This window comes from Centruroides vittatus, unplaced genomic scaffold (assembly GCF_030686945.1).
Source record: "Centruroides vittatus isolate TY-2023 unplaced genomic scaffold, ASM3068694v2 scaffold_752, whole genome shotgun sequence".
NCBI lineage: Eukaryota > Metazoa > Arthropoda > Arachnida > Scorpiones > Buthidae > Centruroides > Centruroides vittatus.
This window is the reverse complement of record NW_027122716.1, coordinates 1,728,002-1,751,255: the sequence shown is the minus strand read 5'-3', so window position 1 is coordinate 1,751,255 and position 23,254 is coordinate 1,728,002. Positions and strand designations below refer to the sequence as shown.

Here is a 23,254-nt window from a genome sequence, read left to right as displayed (position 1 = left end):
TGGGGTTGACAGCGTGGTAAGGAATGAGGGACCGATTGTTGGTTGGTTAGGCCCTCAAAGGGGGTTGACTGGGTAGTAAGCATGGGGCTCAACATATCTGGAACACAAAAAACTCAGCCCAGATTCGATCCTGGATTCCCCAGAGCGGTAGGCTAAATGCCTTAACTGCCATCCAGCCTACCTTGTACTTCACTATTAAAAAAAACTTTAAAATTATATTTAATATAATTTCTTACCTCGAATGAATGAATGTTTACATAAATTATAACAATTTTTAATTAAATACAGCGATATTAAAAATGCTCTATCTCTATCTTTAAAATTCTTGCAACATGAAATGGTAACAGATTTTATGTACTTATTGATAGTTAGAGCAAAAGAAAGATCAATGTGTTTATTTAGTGAATATACTACTACAATATAAAGTGATTTTTCCATTAACTTGATTATATTTGCTTATAATTTAAATCAATAAGTTTAGTTACTAAATCTTTATAATAAAATTATTATATTTATAAAAGCAATTGAAAATATTACAAATTCAAATACAAAATTTTATTTTGTTTATAATCTTCAAGTTTGTTTAATTAAATGAAAACGACTTTAAATTACCGTATCGTATGTTCGTTATTAATACTGTATACGTTTAAAAACCCATTCGATTTTTAACGAATTTTTGACAACAGCGGAAATCTCTTCTCCAATTTGCCTATTAAATCGAGTGCCTACTGTATTTTAAATTCATTTGTTATTCTGCTTTCCAATTTTTATACATATACAGCAAACATTGTCTAAAACAGAGCCTGTCAAACCGAAAAAAAAATTCGGTACCTTGCGATTCCGGTTTACACAGGTTTTATTATAGTAACAAATAAAGAGAATAAAAGTTTTTTCGGAAGAAAAATTTAAAAAAAAAGTTGAGTATTTATTAATATTCTATTCACAACTGAAACATTTCCAAACCAGTACATTGATTTCCGATGTTGCGATGTTTACTTCACGACATTTTTATCACAGGTCTGCAAAAGTAATACATTTTAATCATTCAAAATGACACGAATAGACTATCTTATAAATTAATATACGAATAATGTCGTAATTTAGTTTTAGTATAAGTTGCCAATGCGCTTTTTTGTAATACAGGTTTTCGGACGTTCGATTTTCGTAAACTCGTTCGTTCGCAAAACTCTCTTTCGTACGTGATACTTTGTGATTGAGATTGAAGGGCAACGGAACACTTGGGCGATCTGCCAAGGGGGAATACCACTTTCCCCATAGAAAATCCTTTCGGTAGTGCTTCCTGGGAGTACTTTCTTTGGAAAACAAGACCCTATTTTTGGTGTTAGAGACGTAAAGAACATCCGGAAAACTGTTGGTCAGGCACAAACCCGTGATACGATACTCCTAAATTTCATTCCTTACAACATATTCAATTTTTTGTAAATTTTCTCTGACAAACAAATATTTTAAGATAACGTACATTGTCAGTTTTGGTTTAGGTAACATTTAATCAATCATTTGTGAAAATTCATTTTGTATTGCCTTTTTCTAATTAATCTATAGTTTTTAACGCTTTAACTAATTTTTACGCATTGTAACATATACATTCACTGTAAAACTTTTATATCTTAATAACAGATTTTATAAGTTTTCCTTTTAGATTTCTAGAAACGGAACACTTTACAACATGTAACTCGATTGCTCTGCTTTCGGATATTCGACTTCCATACAGGTCGTTTTAGTTTCCATTTATTTAGTAAATGGGTTGTTTGACGAATCTGTGACAGGGCCAGCGTGCGTTACCAAAAAGGGGCTCTTGAATTTTATAAAATTTCCGGAATCCTAACAGAGTACTGCCCATTGCTTGGCCAAGATATACGAAACGATCTGTAGCCTAAATATTTTTATGACAGCATTAAGTCCGAAATTCGGAAACGGCCCGTGCTTCAAACGTTTGTTAAATACAAAATCCATTAATAATTTCATACATTTAGTTGCAATAAAACTCAAAAAATTTATCGCTGTGAGCGACACATGTAACGAATATGCATCTCCAATCTTATTTCTCTTCAAACCATTAAAAACAAAAATTTTTGTGGATGATTTCCGGAGAGGAACAATGCACCTTTTTGTGATTTTATAAAATTTTTATATATAATTATCAATTTACCAAGGAACGTTTCCGTTAATCAAATCCCGTGTTAAGCAAGTGATACCTGTACTTTTGACGAGTAGTATCTTAACTTCAATTCACAGGTGCTTAAGTGAGAAAAGAGGGGAACTCTCCTGGTTTTCACTACTTTGACAAATTTTTATGATCTTCAATTCTTTAAAATATTTTACCCTGAATTTCATTTTATTAAAACCCGTGCTTCTATTAAGCTTGCTGTTCTCAATATGAAATTTGACACTGATTTAAAATACGTTAATTGATACGAAACTATATAACGTCCTGGAAAAATCTACCTACGCCACTGTTTACTTTTATGCGCGAAAATTTAGTAGTTAATTACGTAAAAATATTTAAAATTATTTTTTAAATAAATCAGAAAGTACTTTTACATTTATATTTTATTTAGTATCCAAGATTAAATATTATACAAAAGCATTGTTTTCTTTCTTAATTTTATGTTTGAGAACAATAGAATCTTTACATTAATCGATCTCATTTTGATGGCTTTGAATACGATTGTCTTAAGTTACTGCGTGTTTATGTGAATCTTTGTATTAATTGTGTAAATAAATCAATTAATATAGATTGTATGCATAAAACGAAGTAGCTACTGATTACAATATACACACTGTACATAAAAATATCCATCTTGATAAATCTCGTTCGAAGAAATTTGTGCCTAAAATTTTTGTGAAAGTTCTCATATTCAGGTCGTTGGAAGTGTGAAAAAATTTAATGAAAATGGAAAAATATTCTTAGTTAATTTATACACTGTTTATCAATTTGTGCAAAGTTTGCTGGAATTGAGTAAGTATTATAACAATCGACGAGATTAGACTTAAAGTGGTCAATATAAGAGATCCTGTAATGTTAAAAGCTTTCCATCCAGTCAAACAAGCGAAATTATGATGCATACAAACTGCTAAATTATGATAAATTCTCTGTTTTCGTAAATTTCCAGCAGCACCTTCGAGATGCGACTTTCTGCACACTTCAAAGATGAGCGATTGTGAAACAGTCCGAATGCTCCCTGCTGGTATAGATATGGAGAAGAGTTTAAGTAAATGCAAAATTGTTATTATTATCACTTGTAAATAGATGGGTCTTTGTTGTTCTAGGCCAAACGACGTCACTAAATTAAAAAAATCGGAGGTTAATTCGATTACGAGTAATGCGAACCACAGAAATACCATCCGGCAATAGATGCCGTCTACACTTTGTGTAATTTTGCAAATATTTAAATATCTTTGATAAAATACTTCAACATCCGTCGAGGAGTGTTGCATATTTTCTTTCAGTTCTTCATTGAATTTTTCAAACGAATTCCCAAGAAGGTAACAAAGCGTGACGTAGCATAAAGATATTACAGTTCGCGGAATAAGTAACAACCAAATATCTGCGTTAAAAAGGAAATCAATAATAATATTCTGCCAGAAATCTGATATTTCCCATTCTGTAATATTTATATTTAATATAAAGAATTTAAAGAAGGCTTGGGGAGTGATAAGTGATTTAACACGCTTAAAAGCGTAAACGTGTAATCCTCCGAAGAAACACAGAAGGAAACAAATGAATAAAAGCTTTAAACGAATGAATGGATAACGGTCTTCGTTCTGAAATGATTTTAAAATGGTAACGACGTTTCCGCGATTTCGTCTTAAATGGTGATACGAGACGTTGAGGATGATACTCGGTACAACATATTGAAGAAATCGAAAGCAAAACATATACGAACCTTGCAATTTACCGTATATAACAGTGTTAGCGAGTGTGTAGACGAGTTGGGAAAATAAAATAATAATAATAAAACAGCCGTAAATAGAGAATTTTGTTCGATAGATGTTGATGCCGTAGAATTTGAGAAACAAACTAAGTGGCCATATCTGTTTTTGAAGACGTGTGAAATCATCTGTTGATCTAGAAGGTGACATTCTTCTTCCATCATGTTGATCTGAATTCATCTACAAATAGAAAAACGAAAATTATATATATTTTTTTCAGTGCGATAAAATCTACGTTAAAGTACAGTAGACTCCCTATAACACGGTAGATAAGTTCCGTGTTATAGGGGATCTACTGCAGCCTACCGCTCTGGGGGACCCGGGATCGAATCCGAACGGGTCGAAAATCCCCAGGAATTTTTCGGGGGGTGGTCCGTTCGGATATGTCGGGCCCCGTCCCTCACCACCCGGTTGCCCCATTGTGGGCCTGGCCGAACCCATAATGGGCCTTCTACAAGAGGCCCTCTTAGTGCCCACAGGGCGGAAAGAGTTAAAAAAAAGGGGGTCTACTGTATAGAAATATAATCCTTACCTCAAAAATAATCAATAAAATTCATTTTGCATTTTTATAAATACATAAATAAATGTATAAATACGAATTTAGTTATTTATTTGTATGCCTGCAATAAACTTTGTTGTGAATTTTATTACTTTTCCGGTTATTTAGAATATAACATAAGGAAAGTATAGTGACCCTTAGTTTTTAGCATTTCTCGTTTTGACACTCTCTAATTATATAATGATATAACATAACTGGTAAATTTAACAAATAAAGTTCATTAATTACTTCTTTATAGTATAAGCTCCATAAATTTTTATAAAGAATAAATAATATAAAAAATTTCAATTGAAAAATAAAATTTTCTTACCCTCATCAAACTAGTTTTCATTTGAATATTTTCTTTTGCTGGATACGGTTAATTCTGTGTTCCCGTAGAAAGCAATATAATTTGGAATTTTCGAAAAATACAGTTGTCTGTATTGATTGTAGTCTGCCATTTTATAATAGTCCTATTAATATTAATACGAAATGATTAGTTCTGTTCTCTAGAGAATCAAAATTCGTCAATTGAAATTCTTCTTATATTCAGTAGATCTAATCAATACGAATAATGTATGATGTATATAAATATAATAACACTGAAATAAATGAACGAAAATGTCAAATTATGAAAATAATTATTTTTCGTTTCTACTATAAACATGGCCAAGGCCGGATGGCCGAGCAGTCAAGGTGGCAGCCTACTACTCTGGCGGCCCCGAGTTCGAATTCCGACGGGTCGAAAATCCCCAGGAATTTTTCGGAAAGTGGTCCGTCCGGTTATGTCGGGCCACGTCCCTCACTACCCGGTCGTCCCATTGTGGGCCTGGCCGAACCCATAATGGCTTGCAAAAAGAGGCCCTCTTAGTGCCCATAGGGCGGAAAGAAGAATTTAAAAAAAAACATGGCCGAGATGGTTAAAATGTCAGCTTACGGCTCCGGAGGACCCAGGAATCTTTGTTGGCGGTAAGCGGGCTGTCGAGAGGGAAAGCTGGGTATTTTCTTGGATATGGAGGAAACTTAGTGGCAGATAATTGTCCCTACCCCTATAAATCGGTCCCTCACCATCCGGCTGAATCTGTAATGGGCTTGGTAAAAGAGGCCCTCTTATGCCCACAGGGCGGAAAGAGTTAAAAAAAAACTATAAATTAATGTTATTATTTTAACTGTCAAAAAATTCTACGCGTTTCATTTGTTTGAAAATAAGCGAAAGTGGCCCTGGACTCCATACAAGCTCTCGATGGCCCTGCGGCAAGTCCCGAATATATCTGGCTCCGTCTTCTACCACTCGGTCGCTCCCATTGTGGAGGGCTGAACCGTGACCACCTAAATACCTACCAGGCCTGAACTTGACATCACAACCGGTCTTGTGACGTAGTAGAATGAATAGGACACTCTTCCTGTGACATCACGATACGTCAGGTTCAAGCCTGGTAAGTATCTAGGTGACCATGGCCGAACTCTCTATGGGTATGGGGAAAAAAAGACCCTCTTACTACCCAGATGTGAAAAGGGCAAAAATTATAAATGTAATTCATATTTTCCATAATTTTAGGGTATAGAAATTATAGAAATGAAAGAACAGCGGTTTAAGAAATGTATATTTTTATTTTCTCTAAAATAATCTTCAAAAAAACTCTTCGCAAAAGCAGCATGTTGAAAAAATTCACGGATAATTATTAATTATAAATCAATATCTTTCTACTTGTATAAAGTGTTCGATGGGCAACGAAATGGGATCACTAAAAATTCCGTCAATCGTCAAGATTCCGTTCTTAGTAAAAGAATAATCGAATCGATGTAGATATACTCCTTCAGGAATATGATACTCCCATAAATACTCATTCATTCTATTACGTACTTTATCATCATATTTGGCGTGTATCTACAGAAAATATATCACAATATACCCCAATAAAAATCATTATGATAGTAATTTATGTTTAAAAGTTTATCACTTACTTTTATTTGATTATTAATGGGATTTATTGAAATTTCTTTAGGATCGTATTGGCTAATATCGAGCCTTAGATTTAGATGAATCCCATTACTATTATTTTCAAGGAGAATTATCTTCTTATCGATCGTATTTGTGTCAACAAAATTAGACTTTATCTCAACGTTACTGTCTCGATTTTGAGAAGTTATATTATCATTTGTACAAATTGGTGAAGTTAGATTTAATTCTCTTTCTCTATAAACGACTTGTCCTTGTATTCGCCCTATTTCATTATTTATTTCTGCAACTCGATTACAAAATTCGAATTGCATATTATCAAAGAATCCATCCAAAGAACTGTAACCTTTATTATTATTATGTTCCATTCTTAAAATGTTTTGTTGGCTTGATAATTCTGTGTTCTCCGATTTATTTATGACATGAATTAAGACAATATTCCGCAGTTAATATTAGAGCTAAAATAAGTATTATAAAAAGAATAGAAGCCCACATTCATTCTATTAATAATACATTTACAATAATTTACCCAATTAATACTTGAACAATAAAAAAAATAGAACAATTGATTTTCCGTTATCAATTTAAGCCAAATGCTTTTATAATTTTTGGCTTAAATTAATAATTTTCTGGAAATTTCATAAAATTATTTTAAATTTTAATTTCAGCACACTCATTTAGCTCAAAAACTGAAAATACTTGTCATTTTGTAATAAAAGAAAAAAGTTTAATTTTTTAAACATTCTGTATGTAGATAGAGAAAATTTCTCCGAAAATGGAGTAAAGTCCGCTTGAAGTGAAAGGAAAAAGTGTTTATTGTGATGAAACAGTGGTTTTTTTTACAATGGGTATCCCTCCTAGATAGGTAGAACAAATATGTAGAATTAGATCAAATGAAAAGTCCAATCTATACCTTTTTTGTCTACTTTGTAAATTCGTTCTATCTAATTCTGTTTTATTTTTATTTGTTTAACTGCTAATTGTTTTTCTATTCCTCACGACCATATCAGTAGCAAATAGCATGAAAACAAATTACAATTAAGCTGTAGTATTATACTACAGCTTGAATTTGTATAATCTAGTATAATTAATATCTCAATGTCATTGAGATATTAATTATACTACAGCTTTTAGCTGTCGTACAATTGATTATGAAATATTATTGAATACAAATCTGGGGAAAAAACTTACGTTTATATCAGTAAACTTTTGTTACAGTGTTAGTTTCATATTTATATTTTGTATAAAATTATGTAAGAGTTATAAATATTCTACATATAGATTTTAATCTGTATCTGGTTATAAGTAGCATATGGATATTATTACTTGTATAATTAAAACTTCCAGTGGATTTTTATCCTTCTCAAGTATATAGTGGGAATTTGAATGGTTATTAATTTTTCAACGACACATAAGAATAAAATTAAAAACTAAATGCATTAATTATCATGAGAATTTTCGATAATTCTCACGAAAATTAGTAAATTATATCCAATGTCTTTAATACATTCCAAACAATTTTTAACAGAGCAAAAATATCAAAATAAAAAATTGAAACAGATGTTCACAGTTCTTGTATACTTAAATGTTTTATAAAATATATTCCTATTATTCATAATTTTATTGATTATATTTTGTATTAATTACTCCCAAAAATTCCTTTTTCTGTAAGAAGTAATTTTATATATGAAATTTCAAAAGTTAAATTAAGATTTATTCATTGAAAGCTATATCATATTTATAATTTCAAATTTTCCATTATCTGTAGTGGAAATTAAAATTAATTTCTACTACAGATAATGGAAAAACTTATGTGATGGATCAGGATTTACAAAATTAATTCAGAATTATAATCAATACAATCTAATTACTCAATATACTACATTTGAATTTTAAAATGTACAGGTATACCTTGTCTTACGTTGGTAATTGGTTCCAGGAGAGGCGACGTAAGTCGAATTTATTTGTGTAGTTACGACGTAAGTCGTAGTTTTGACTTACGTCGTAACTAAACGCCAATAATGGAGAAAACGCCAATAGTGAGAACTTGAAGACCGCTAAATAAGACGACAACACAAACACAGATGTTTTCATATTTCGTTCTCTAAGATTTATGATGATTATACTAACATTTACTATAAATGTACATATTTTAATATAATTTTATGTGCTTTTAACTCTTTTCTAGTGATATTACGACTTCAATGTTTGTGGCGGACGGATTTAAAGTCGAATAAACTGATTTAAACTTGATTTTTATTTTTCCATATACTTTCTTGACAAACGACGTATAATCGGAACGACATAATCGGGCGACGTAACTCGAGGTATACCTGTACAGATGCTGATTCTTTTATAAAATTTTTGAAAAATCTTTTCATCAGCTTAATATTCTCTCTTTAAAAAAAAAAAAAGTATAGAATGGTGGAATGCATTTAATGTTGAAATATATGTGAAATTGTAATTTTGTTTCTTTAAATTGCTATGTTAACACTTCAGTATTAACCATATATTGAATACATGAAGTTTAACCTAATTCCTCAAAAAATTATTATTATAGTTTTTATTTTAAGTTAAAAACATAGAATTAATCTTTAACAAAAATTAAAATAAAAACAAAACTTTTATTTCTTTTTTAACTTTGATTTTCTTTTCTTTTTCGGTGGTTCACCTGTAACAAAAAGATAGAAAATTTTAAATGAAAATATATGTTATATTAATAAATTAATTTTTTTATAATTTAATATAATAATAATGTTTTTCTGTATGATAAGATATTAATTTTCAAACGAATGTAGAGCCACACATATCACATTACTTCAAAACAGCATGCAAACACAACAAAAAAACATTTTAATTATTAATTTTTTATATTCTATTCTATATAATATGCATTTTATGATTATTTTTAAATTGCACTACTATATACTTAAAGATTGTTCAAATATAAATGAAAAATTTGATTAAAACAGTGTAATGAAAAAAACTGAAAATATAATTAACGATTAAATTAAGCCTAACAATTTTCATACAGATAAATGTAAGATTCATTTGTGACAACAGGATGAATGTTTGATGGCCCAATAGCCAAGGAACCTGCATTTGAGTTTGGGTTAACTCAGGAATTTTCAAACAGGTTGGCCTGGATATATTGGGCCCTGTTCCTCACTAGCTGACTGCCCTCATTGTGAGCATGATTAAGACAGGTCTGACCTGCACAAAAGACACGAAAACACGGTTAATTTAGAGAAAAATTTATTAGTTTAAAAAAACATAGGAAAAAGTCATTTGTAGTCAGACACCCATTGTTTATATCAAATTGCGAGGCAGAAACCATAAATCGCGAAAGGAAGTCGTCCTATGATTGGTGAAAGATCGAATTCATCTTCAATTTTGACTTTTCTCCCACTCCAGGTAAGAGTCTCATTACGTTTAGTAACCAGGGACCAACCAACAAGCGTAATTGAGGGAGAATGATCAATCAAAATGGATGAAAGAAAGAACGGAAATTGATATAATCTCCAACAATCGAGGACACCTCGCACTTGGTTAGTGTTCCAAATAACCAAAATGTCGTGTGTCAATGCACCAAAAAAAAAAACAATTTCTCATCTATTGTGCCAACGTGTGTAACCCGTGCCACTTCGGACTTAGACCGTGTCCCCGACGCCAACGGACGAAGTCTCCCTGTGCCTTACAGACTTGCCACTATCCCGAGACCACCTTCAATCAATGATCAAAAAACCACATCATCGCCGAGGACGTCCGAACAGCTGATTATCCTAAAGCAAACTATTTTGTACACAGTGTATGTTTATTTTATGTTAAAATAAATGATTTTTGTCAAATACTTGTCGTCTTTGTCTTTTCCACCACCACGCATGTACGAATGGACCCTAGACCACACTGACGTGCAATTAACTGATTGCCCTGGAAGTTGGCTTCTTACAGAAACACAGCTTCCCTATCATCAAATATCACGGCACGCCACTGGTGTGAACACAAGTTTGGAAAAATGTGAGATCTCAAGTGACACTATGATGCTAGCGGAATGAGTGCTAAACACAGACTGATGGATCTTGCCACATGTGCACAATTCAGGACTTCCCCTCTTTTCATCACTCATTATGCGAAACATCGCTCATTAAGCAAGGCAAATTTTTACAATTTGTTTTGCTCGTTATGCGAAACACTCGTTGTGCGAGGTTCCACTGTATTTTTTTAAGTCATCTAATGCTTTAAATACTAAATACTTTTTCCTAAATATTCTGTGTTGAAATAAGGGTGTATCTTATATGCTGTAAAATATGGTAGTTTCATTTTTTGATTTATTAATACTACAAAGTCAATTTTTATATGCTTTGATGATATCTTTTAATATATTTATAAGAATTTTATTTATCTTACTAAATAATAAAAAGCAATATAAAAAGAAAAACATACCAGTTGAATCAGATTCTAAAGTTCCTGGTTCAGAGAACTGTGACTTTTTAAGATAAGTAGAATCATCATCATCATCATCATCATCATCATCATCATCATCACCACCACCATTGTCATTATTATTACTGTCATCACCACAGTTTAATTCTGAATCCCACACTGCTAAACAAGTTAGTCTACAAGTAGTATTTACACTTGAAATAAGTTTTGGTTCTTCATTTATCTATAAATATTTTTAAAACCATGCTAAATATAAAACTTTTTATAATAATAAATAATATTCTATACATTTATAAACATAATTATATTTCATAAACATTTTATAATAAATTACCATATGAAATTTAACAATTTTACTCCATAATAATATTTAAGTGAAGTAGTATCAACAAATTTTAATAACTTAGAATTTATATATTGATATTTAAAAATTTTTAACAGATAATCTCTTAATAATATATAATAACTTCTTAAATAAATAACAATCACCATCCAATCATTTTTATTTTAATTTCTAATAAATTTTATCTGAAAAAATGAAAAGTGGCTTATTGCATATTCAAATAAAAAACAAAACAAGCAATTATTTATTGTGACATTGTCAGGACGTCAGGCTGCAATTTTTAATTATATTTTTAATTTTAAAATATATGCTCTCCAGCTCAAATCAGTAGTGGCTTGCCCTTGTACATCATACTTTTGCTTTAACAAAAGAGTTGTGCCGGTCATCTATCTAACACTTTTCGGGAAAATTTTTTTTTGAATTGAAATAACGTGACTTCCAGTTTGCATATAGTTAATCAGGGCCTCCCGCCCCTAATGTTTCTATATCTGATTTCATCTTTCATTTATTTAATTCCATTCTTGAGATTATGGAAAGAGAGACAGACAGACATGGACAACAATGGGAATTACAGGTATACAATTTTTTCAAATTGCAGCCCAGTAAATATTCAAATTATACAGTTCTTTACTGTTTTAACGTCAAAGTCAATAAAAACTACAATTTTCACTAATTGTAGTCTTATTTAATTGACTCCTTAATGTTTTCCATCATTTATTATCACTACAGGTGAGTCCCAAACTGATACGCTAAATGTATTCTATTGTAATTATATTGTTTTAAAAAATTATTAAAAAGATCCTTTAAAAATTTCAGTCTTTTTCTTAATTATATATATATATATATATATTAAACATTGCTATTATTTATTTTCTTACGTTATCTAATTGAATTTCCCAAATTTTCACCCATCCATCACTAGAGCACGAAATCAGCCATTTTGTGTTTTTATTCTCTGTATTTCTTGGTTGAACACAGCATAAATCTTTAATTCTATTTGGAAAAAAATGTATTTAAAAATCTTACTAAAACATACTGCATATTTATTATTATTAAATTAAAAATAGCAACAACAATAAAATTAATTAATAAAAGCAAGATGAAATATATTTCAAGTGGATTAATTAAATTTCTTATAGTTTTATCCAGTATCTAAAATATTAAATAATAATAAATAGAACATGTCATCTACTACAGATTAGGTAAATATCAATAAATAAATTTTTGAAAAACTTATAATATGACAGATTTTGACATTTAAAATGCATATCATTATAAACATATTGCTTCTTAACAACAACAATTTCATTTTCATTCCATTAAATACGTAAGTTCAAAATTGTTTATTTCATTTAAAAATTCCCCTAATCTTGATAGTAAAAAGATGAAAAGAAAGAATTAGTGAAATGAAAAAATGAAATAAATTTTATTAGAAATAGCTAACTGTTTATAAATTTTGACTAATTTAATTTTATTAACATATTATTTTCAATGTAAGTAAATAAATTTGTAAATATTATTCTTTATGTTTGATATGTTACTATTAGATATATATTATTAATAAATAAAAATGTTATTTAACATACCTGCTATCATGAATTTTAAAAAAATCTTTTGTTACTTTATTCTTGATGTCACAAAATTGTAAATTTTCACTTTCACCTCCAAGAAAGAATACATTTTCCTTTTAAAAAAAAAGCAAATTAAAATATTTGAAATTTATATAATAAATATAATTTAAAAAATAAACTATTCTAAATTTTAAAATAATTACAAAATACAAAACAATTCCTCATTTTTTCCTATAAATTTAAAATAACGAATAACAGCATACATCACCAACTGCCGCAAATAATCAGACTAACTTTTGGATGTATATGATTAAAGATTAGAAATAAATTTGGCACTTGAGGTAGGCGTTAGGTGCCATCTCTTATTAAAATTAATAATTATAATAATTTAGATTAAACTGGAAGAAAAGAATTGGCCCGAAGCAGAACTTGAACCTGCAACTGGTCGACTGAGTGCCTTGAGTGGATGTTTCTGGCCATGGGCATGGAGGTGTCCCCAGTCAGTGCCATAATAGCCATCAATGGTTATGTCTTTGGCTTATATATGCTAGAAGAGGAGATTGGACCAAGGTCTGGGTAGCGTAACTGGCAACGTGACTGCACGGTAAGTGGGAGTTGCAGGTTCGAGTCCCGCTTCGGGCCGATTCTTTTCTTCCAGTTTAATCTAAATTATTATAATTATTAATTTTAATAAGAGATGGCACCTAACACCTACCTCAAGTGCCAAATTGATTTATAATCTTTAATCGTATATATCCAAAAGTTAACCCGATTATTTGCGGGAGTTAGTGATATATTGGCTTAACGTTAAGTGTGATGTTTATTTGAATAATAGCATTTTGAAAATTTTCAATTTTTTAAAACAGAATTTACCACTACAAGCTTATATTATCAAAGACAGTTATATAATAATAAAAAAAGCATCAGGCAATATAATTTTAATACTTTAGAATTCTAATGGCATACACTGACATGTTAATTAAGACAATCTGTCGAGTATCAACACCATTTAATAAAAAGAGTCACACAATAAAAAAATATGATAATGATAATAATAAAACTGGTAATGGCAAGTACTATATCTCTATAATTTCTATTTTTGAAAACACTTTAAAAATTTATGCTAACATTACAATTTGTTGTTATAACTTTTGATTGATATCTAATTGTTTACACATTGATTAATATTTTATTATTCATCCTATAATATTTCATTGTAAAAATGTCTCTTTACATTCTTAATGACATTCATGATTATATAAAAAATTACTTAATAAACATAACATTATATTAAAATAATAGAAATATTCTTTTGTTAGTTAGAATAGATGTAATTATAAAGATTTTTAATTTCAATCTAACTTTTAAAATTAGAATACATTCCAAAACTAAAAATATTAACTCAAAGTAGAATTTAAAAAACTAAATCATGTTCTCATATTATTAATGTTTATTCATTAAACTTTAAATGTGTTTACCTAGAGATAAAAACAAAAAAACATGAAAATGTTATTCTGTATTATAAAGTTTATTCACTATTAAAATATCATTTTCCCTCGGATTGTATCATTACTACAAAACATTTTATGTAATTATGGAATTGTCAAAAAGTTACTGTCAGTATTATTTATTTAAAAAGACGATTTTGTTTCTTAAATGTGGGTTAACATTTTTAGTAACAGAATACATTCTGTCACTGAAAATTAATTTTTCTAATCGTAAAAGTGATTACTAAACCAATTCAACTATGCTGCTAAAAAATGGGTCTGATGGCATGGAGCTAAAATCATAATTATGGGTTTCATGATAATATGGACTCATAGTATTGAAATCGAATGATATTTTGAATGATAGTACTATATTTTAAATTTATTCCCATGCCATTTCTCAGTATTTAATATCTCATGCACTAATAAATATCTATTCCAAGTTTTTATTTTCATTGTTTATTTTTTCTCATTTTTTGTTCAAAATTTTTAATTTTGAACAAAATGTTTAATTTTAAAAGTTAAAAAAAATTTTTTCTGCAAATTTATTTATGTTCCTTATGCTTTGAAAATGAACTTTCAATCTAATGACTAAATATCTTGGTCTTGAAAAACATTTAATTTCAGTAAATCAATGTTGTCTTCAATTTATTTAGTATTGTTTTTATCTTGTGTTATAAAATTAAATTAAGAAATAATCTTACTTTTACAAATGTTAAACATAGGATTTTCTTCTTAAAATCAAATGAGTAAATAATTCCAGCAATCTAATTAAAAATAAAGCAAAAATTATTAGGTTTATTTTAACTTTATTTAAAAGTGTTTATTTAATAAAATTCTATATTTAAATATAACTTATATTTACTTTCAAGTTATTTTATTTACTGTATATAAGAATTTATTATGCTCATTATTTTTGTTTATATTAAAACAAGTTTTTTTGCAGATTGTTTGGAGTATATTGTATTAAAGGTTTCTTGCATTTAAAAAAGATTTTCAGAATCAATATGTTACTTAGTTCTGAATGATTAAACTATTACTTTTATTATATAAGTAAATATGTAATGTAAGTACCAGTTTGTCTAAGTATTGATTACAGAAACAATTTTTAAAGAATTTAATATACTTCATAAAACACAAATAAGATAGTAAAATAAATAGCAGCAGAATATATATATTCTGCTGCTATTTATTTTACTGCATTATTAAACTTTATCAAGATGATAAAAATCAACTTTTAGTAAATTTGTTGGCTCAATGATTCAATTTTGTATCCCTATTATAAATCAAATTTAATTTGGTATTTAAAATATTCAAATTTTATTCACTATGCTTCAAGATGATAGTTAATTTATCTAAAACTGATTTAACTGATCAAAGTTATAACTGAATTTTAAGATCTTAATGGAATCAGGAATTCATTTTACATCTGTTATCTATCCAAATGAATGTCCAATAATTTTATCATTCATTGATATAAAATTACATTTTTACCTGGTTGTCTACCTGTTTTTCCTAATACCAGTACCATTTAATACTGTTTAATACTGGTTTATGGTTATTTTAACATTCGCCTCGAATGAAAAGTCGAGAAAGCGAAAAAAATAACTATTAATTTTTATCAGAGTTTTATCAAAATTTATATATTTTTAATATAATTTTAAGTAGTTCCCAATACCCAAGTTTGGTAAATACAAAAAGTTAAAAATAATTAATTTTTCTTAATCTTTTTTAATAGATTTAAAATTACATTTGTTTTTGTGAGATAATGAATTCAGAACAGAAACATACATATACACACACTGCTTTATAATAAATACTGTACATAATTTTTATTAATTAAATCCTTACCTTAGTGCTATAAACATCAAACCTTGATCCGATTACGACGACAAAATATTTACCCGTTGGTGACCAGTTTACAATATCTGCAACTAAAATTAAAGCAAGTAATTTTTATATCAGATTATTCATATATTTTAAATAATGAATATTTATGCTATGCTTTATGCTATGTTAGATATATACTTTTATTACTAATTTATCAAAATTTTTCAAAGCAACATAATGTCACTCACATTTTTTACTACAACTTTATTATTTCCATTATTATTATAATATTTTCAAGTAATTTAGCATTAATAAAATTATTTAAAATATAGAATTAATTTTTAATGCTAGTTTTATGAAAATAAAAATAAAAGTATTAACTGTATTAACTTTTACAGCATGATTTTACAGATTTCATATATATTCTTAAATAAAATTTAAACTTTTAATTTATGACTCATCCTCACAACAATATACGCATTAAAAATTTGTATTTAATTTTATTCAGATTATACGTGTAAAGAGTAATGCATTTCTTTTCTAAATAATTGCTTTTTTCCTCTAAAGATACATATATCATACTGACCAAATATTAGTCAATGTTATTGACCAGTTTTAAAGGAGTGAAAAATTGCTCTCAACCTTTATTCAAGTCTGATTAAAGTTTTCTTCAATTTAAACAGCTATTTGTGGTACACATTGTAGAGAGTTAAATAGACCACAAACTACATGTGGGAATTGATTGGCATGATCATAAATAATTGATTAGTCAATTGTTTTTTTGATATTATGGACTGGTCAGAACACCCTCACATAAATTTTTGAATAGAAAAAAAATGGAAAAAGAGCAAAAACCTAGAGAGAAAAGATATTTTTGTTTAAAGTTTACACCATAATAGAGGAACTGACATAAACAATCTGTTCTAAGATTGATTGGAATCATAATTCAGCATTGAATTAAACATTGACATCAGTTTCTCCCACAGCCAAGCTAGTCTAAAATTATCCCAGGAAACAAATGAGATCAATTAGAAAATGTGGACAAGGAACCAGGACCAATCCAGATGGGCAATCAAAGGGTCAAACCAATAAAAACCTTTGTCTCATGGACAAGGTTCATTTTCACAAAGTTCTTTTCCAACAATAGTTCCCATTGCACAGTTATTTCTAAAGAAAGTTCCTCTGTTTCTTATTCCTCTTGTGTATCCCTTCTAATTTAGCAATCATCAAAAACTGGGAGGAAAGGTTGTTGAAAATTTATCCTGCAATTTATTCTGTTGTAAAGTATAAATTTCTATTATAATCATATTAAATACATAAATTTATAATTACATGTTTTAGACTTTATAAAAATGTTTCAGTTATAGAAAAAAAACCACAAACAAAAATGAAACATAAAGTTTCAGTTTTGTTTTCAATACTTACAAAACTGGCAGTATACTTTCTGGAATATATGTGAAATACGAAAGAAAACCTACTTATTTATGTATATGCTAAGCAGTCTACTAACCAAGCACATGAAACATTGTTTTGATTTTGCTCTATAACTTTTATTAATTTCATTTTTATTAATATTTACAAAAAAGAGCAGTACGCAATAAGTTACAATCTATCACTTATTTTAGAATGGGTGTCCATTCTAAAATGTGTTAAAAAAATATATATTCATAATATTCACTTATATTTTCTAAAATTGAACTAAAAAATAACTTACCAGCTTTAATATTTGTTATGTAAGCAGAACGACCTTTGATGAGGTTCCATGTTCGTAATGTCTTATCCTTTGATACAGAAAGAATGAGTTTTCCTGAAGGATGAACTGAAACATGGAATACTTTATCTCTGAAAAATATATTCAAATTAAATGTAATTGTATTTAGATGGATAATAAAAAATGTTTTCATGATTATTTTAATTCTAAATTCATATGAAATGTTAAAGAATTTTTATCTAGGAATAAAAAAAAAATTCAGAAAAATTTAAAAGTAAAAGAATTTTTAAAAAATAATCAAATTATAACAGTCAACATAAAAAACATATGAATAAATCAATATGTCTATGTCCATCTACAATATGATATTATATAATATGTCATAACATCATAAGTTAGTGATATAGTGACAAATATGGAATGCAATATATATATATATATATCTATTGCATTCCATATTTGTCACTATATTTGTTTGATATATATATCAAACAAATTCTAGAAAATTAATAATAAAATCTTGCAATCTAAGCCTATACTGTTGTAGGAATCTTCTTTGCAATTATAAGATATTTAAAATATTTTAAATTTTCTCAAAATAATTAAAAACTATCAATTATAAATTATTTGTTGATAAATAAATGACTATATAAATAAATATACAGGTGTCCTAGAAAGATTATTATTATACAAACTCGGAACACAAAAATAAAGCAGTCTCTTGAATGTAATTTGTGGTAAAAGAAAGAATAACTCAAAAAGTTTTTTTATTAACGTACATTCAATAAATCTTTGAATTCCATAGACTGCTAAAGAATGCTTCTCTAACCTGTTCCACAGATTCATCCGACGTCAAAGGTAACATAATCTCAAGTATTAAACACTTCCCGTGTCTTTAAATTCTTGTATTATCACCATTTTTAATTCTGCAAACTACTAATATAAACTTTCTTTTACTGCAAACCATATTTCAATAAACCATTTTATTTTTGTGTTATGAATTTGTATAATAATAAAGATCTTTCTCGAACATCCTGTAAATTGAAACAAACTTATTCCAAACATTCATTTTGATCATTCCACTATGCATCTGTTCATATTAAATTTTATTTTAAAAATAATGAAAGATACTAAATAAATATTTTATTAATTATTTATTAAAATATTTCAACAAATTTAAAACTCACTTATGTCCCTTTAATGTTTTAAGACATTTCCAATTTGAAGAAGACCAAACACATATTGTTCCATCTTCACTACTACTGAATAAATGAGAATCCTTGAAAAAACTCAAGGAGGTAATTGTTCCTAATAAACAATAATTAATTATTATAAACTATTACTTTCAATGATCAATTACATAAATTTAAATAACAATTTCTGTAAAAAATAAAACTTCTAAATATTCAATCACAAAATAATTATCTTTTATTACAATAAAAATAAAATTTAAATAATTTATGATTTCTGTAAAATCTTGAGTCAGATAAAATAACAGCAGTTGAACTTATCGTTCTTAACTGTGAAGTTTTACCAATTATTTTTAAGAAAAAAAGATCTTTTTTAAAGAAATTGAATTTTAAACAATATAAAGAAGCCGTACCATTGATATTACATATCTGTTACTTATAGAAGATACTGTATTTGGAGAGACGATGACATCTGTCTATTATTAGATATATGGCAAGAAAAAAGTACTGTATTTATTTCTAACCAAAACTTCCATTTTGTTTGTTGGTGTTCGTGACTTACCGCATAGTTATGTCAGTTTTATCATCACATGTAATAGCCGGGTTCTTCTCGAGTGGACTGCCTGTGCAAACAGCCCGACGTTCGACTGGTGATAGTCACAATCCAGATTGTAGGTAAATCGAGATTGAAGTGAGTCGTGGATTGTGTGCAAACATAGTTTAACTGAGGAAGATCGTTTAAAACGATTGAAAACGTTTTTATGCTATTAAATTCTTGCTGGATTGACAAAGGTGTAATTTTTTAACTCTAAATAAGGCTGATGATAAACTTGGGATGATTTGAAAATATTTCCAATGAAATAGAAATGACTGATTTCTATATTTGTTGAGTGTTTTTTTAATGATTTAATGACTTTTCTTCCATTTAAGACAATGAATGAATGTTACCATATTTAACAAAACTAGATGTTTTATATCTTCTTTTTATGATTGTGCCAAATGAAATGTTCAAAACAGGTTTACGCTATTATAAGACAATATAGAAATAGTAATAATCATTTTCAGAAATGATATAAAAATATCTTACCACTATGTTGAACTATGTTTCCAATTTCCTTTTTTGTTTTTAAATTGAATATCTGAATAGTTTCATCAATACCTCCCGAAACTAAAAATTTATGCGAAGTTGCTATACAACGAATAGGTCCAAGATGTGCTTGACAAGCAAATGTTTGTTGTAATTTGTAATCCTAAGCAAAACATATTAAAAGACTGTATTAACTATTTCTCTTTAAGAATTCAATTATTTAAATTTAAATATACAAAGAAAAGCACTTAAACTATTTAAATTTTCATATATATTAAATGTTTGCATTTTCATACAAATATTAACAAACCTGTTTTTCTTTTATTAATTTATAGCCTAACAGATAGTGTTCATAAGTTCCGACTATAACCTCCATGTTACAAACCACGTGTTGAAATATGCTGTCAACAAATTAAGTGTTACAGTGTTGCCAATTATACAAATAATTATATTTTTTTCAAATTTATAATTACATTCTCTAATCCTTCACTTAATAAACAAATTACATCAATTATATATATTTTTTTGTTTTTAAAAATAATTTCTTTTTTTCGTAAAGCAAAATAAATGTCGCTGAACAATTGAGTCCGAATAGTCGAGATGGTTAAGACGTCAGCCTACTGCTCTGAGGACCTGTGATCTTTTTTTTAAAACTCTTTCAGCTCTGTGGGAACTAAGAGGGTCTCTTTTAACAAGCCCATTATGGGTTTGGCTAGGCCCATAATGGGCGACCAGGTGATGAGAAACGGGGACCGACATATCCGGTCGGTCACTCCCCCGAAAAATTCCTGGGATTTTTCGACCAGTTCGGAGTCGATTCCGGATCCTCCAGAGCGGTAGACTGCCACCTTGACCGCTCGGCTATCCGGCCGTCTTGACCCGGGGCCTAGGATCAAATCCGGGTAGGTCGAAGACTCTACAGGAATTTTTTAAGTGTAAATCGTAGCAGACTTTACACCTTCAACTTTTAGCGTAATTTATCGAAGAACACTTAACTTATTCCTATGCATGGTAGAAGATTTTCTACCATGGTTTCTGTTCTTTGTGTATCTTAATGCAGCTCAGATTTTGTTTTATTTTATTTTTTATTACTGAAAGTTGTTAAACAATTTCAAAGTTCTGAAATTTTGAAGTCTCCTAAATACTGTACTAAGCATTCTTTACATCCCATTCAATCACATGTACTGTACTTGTAAATTATTAAATAAAGGAAGGAGGCATTTTTCTACATTTATATATCATAGTAATTTAATAAAGAATTCTTAAAACTTAATTTCATGTAAATAATAAGTACATTGTGCAATAAGTACCAAATAATATAGTAATTTTATAAAAATTATCAATTATAAAATAATTCTTACAAGTTACAGATTAATGCTATAATTTCATTAAGTACAAAAATTTACTTATGTGATTATTCATGATATTTTGAATTGCTTCAATACAATCTAATTTGTATTTCCTTTATTAAATTTAATACAAAAAGTAGCAATTAGAGGATCTTGCAATAAGGAGGCAATCAGGTAAAATTTGAAATTTCATGGCTAATTATCTTTTTCCAACAGCTTTTAAATGAATAAAATACTCAGTTTTCCCATATAGCAAGATATAGAGAGTATAAAAAACTAATAATTCATAATAAAGTAATTAATTATAAATTAACAACTGTAAACTGTTGTAATAAGGTTATCACTAAGGTTAACACTATTTATCCAATATGATACAATAGTATTAACAACCCATTAGTTTCTTTCACCATCTTAGTTGAACGACTCAGCAAGTCGTTTCTGTTAAAGATAAATAACTCGTTAAAGACAAGAAAATCAGAGAAAAGAAAATTAAAAAATGCAAAAGTAGAAGTATTTTCTTTAAAATGAAAACTAATTGAGACAAGGAAGTATCTCCAAACGGCAGCCATCTATGAACAACAGAGTGAAGTCTTCTAATAATTATTTAATTCAAGATAAGTTACCGATCTGTTCATATAATTTGAATAAAATGAATGATCATCATCTAATATCTGATCGACTTTGACAATCAGATGACCGAGACGGTAAAGACGTCAGCCTGCTCGCCTGGAGAACTAGAGAATAAGTTTGGATCGAGAATCTGAAAAAATTTCATGATCTGTTTTGGATATGTCGAGTTCTGGTCCTCATCATCCAACTATTCTCATTGTGAGCTTAGCCAAACCCATGATAAGAATAGATAATAGGTCTTTTAAATGACCATATATCGAAGACAATCAGATGGCCATAGCGGTTAAGGCGTAATCCTACCATACTGGGGAATCCAAGATCGAATCCTGACATGCATCCCGAGGAGCTTTTCATGAACGGTTCGTCTCGATACTTCGGTCGTCCTCATTGTAGGCCTGACCAATAAGGACCACAATGGTTATGGAAAAAAGGTCCTCTTTCAAGAGTCCCTCTTTCATACTCATTGGGGGTTCGGCCGTGCTCACAATGGGGACGTAAATCGCAACATATATAATGAAAATCTGAATCTGAAAAATTCCCAGGTCCTTTTTTTTTAAAACTCTTTCCGCCCTGTGGACACTAAGAAAGCCTCTTTTAGCAAGCCCATTATGGGCAGTGGCGTAGCGAAGGAGGGTACAAGGGGGTGTACTATGCACCGGGCGCCACTCGCAGAGGGGCGCCCAAATGGTCTCCAAGACAAACTATATGTGTTTCTGGAGGGGAGAGGGGGCGCCAATAGAGTATCGTGCCCCGGGCGCCAGTTGTGTTCGCTACGCCACTGATTATGGAATCGGCCAGGCCGGGTGATGAGGAACGGGGTTCAACATATCCGGACGGACCATCCCCGAAAAATTCCCGGGGATTTTTCGACCCGTCCGGATTTGATCCGTGTCCCCCAGATAGGTAAGCTGCTACCTTGACCGCTCGGCCATCCCAAATCTCTCATAGCGATAGGCCGACGTCTTAATTTCATTATATACTTATAAAGTGTAATTCCAAAAATGTTATAAATATGTCTACGTCATATAAAGCGTAGACATATTTATAAAATTTACTTAATTATAAAATTATATCTAATAATAAACCGTTGTTGATATTTGGCAACTTTATTCCGAATACATTGAATGCGGACGCCATCTATCGAGCGAGATGGGTCCTAAA

General features: G+C 29.2%; 2 protein-coding genes across 3 annotated transcripts; both read right to left on the bottom strand.

The window, feature by feature from the left end:
- Positions 1-2,623: 2,623 nt before the first annotated feature.
- On the bottom strand, positions 2,624-6,956 carry LOC136989654 (uncharacterized). Of its 2 annotated transcripts, XM_067287878.1 has the most exons (3): positions 6,458-6,956; positions 4,824-5,001; positions 2,624-4,134 (listed from the first exon to the last, which is right to left on the bottom strand). In XM_067287878.1, exons 2-3 carry the CDS (start codon positions 4,842-4,844, stop codon positions 2,938-2,940), a joined length of 1,218 nt encoding a protein of 405 aa, XP_067143979.1. In that variant the 5' UTR covers positions 4,845-5,001; positions 6,458-6,956; the 3' UTR covers positions 2,624-2,937. The 2 variants fall into 2 exon arrangements, 1 of the variants encoding a protein (XP_067143979.1); XR_010882936.1 differs by lacking the exons at positions 2,624-4,134; positions 4,824-5,001 and adding an exon at positions 6,057-6,380.
- A 2,100-nt stretch (positions 6,957-9,056) lies between these two features.
- LOC136989656 (p21-activated protein kinase-interacting protein 1-like) lies at positions 9,057-20,516 on the bottom strand. Its single transcript, XM_067287879.1, has 10 exons — positions 20,425-20,516; positions 20,115-20,277; positions 19,025-19,145; positions 17,841-17,968; positions 16,148-16,230; positions 15,001-15,063; positions 12,825-12,922; positions 12,117-12,231; positions 10,896-11,118; positions 9,057-9,123 (listed from the first exon to the last, which is right to left on the bottom strand). The coding sequence occupies exons 1-10, from the start codon at positions 20,488-20,490 to the stop codon at positions 9,077-9,079; spliced, it is 1,107 nt and encodes a 368-aa protein (XP_067143980.1). The 5' UTR covers positions 20,491-20,516; the 3' UTR covers positions 9,057-9,076.
- Positions 20,517-23,254: the final 2,738 nt, after the last annotated feature.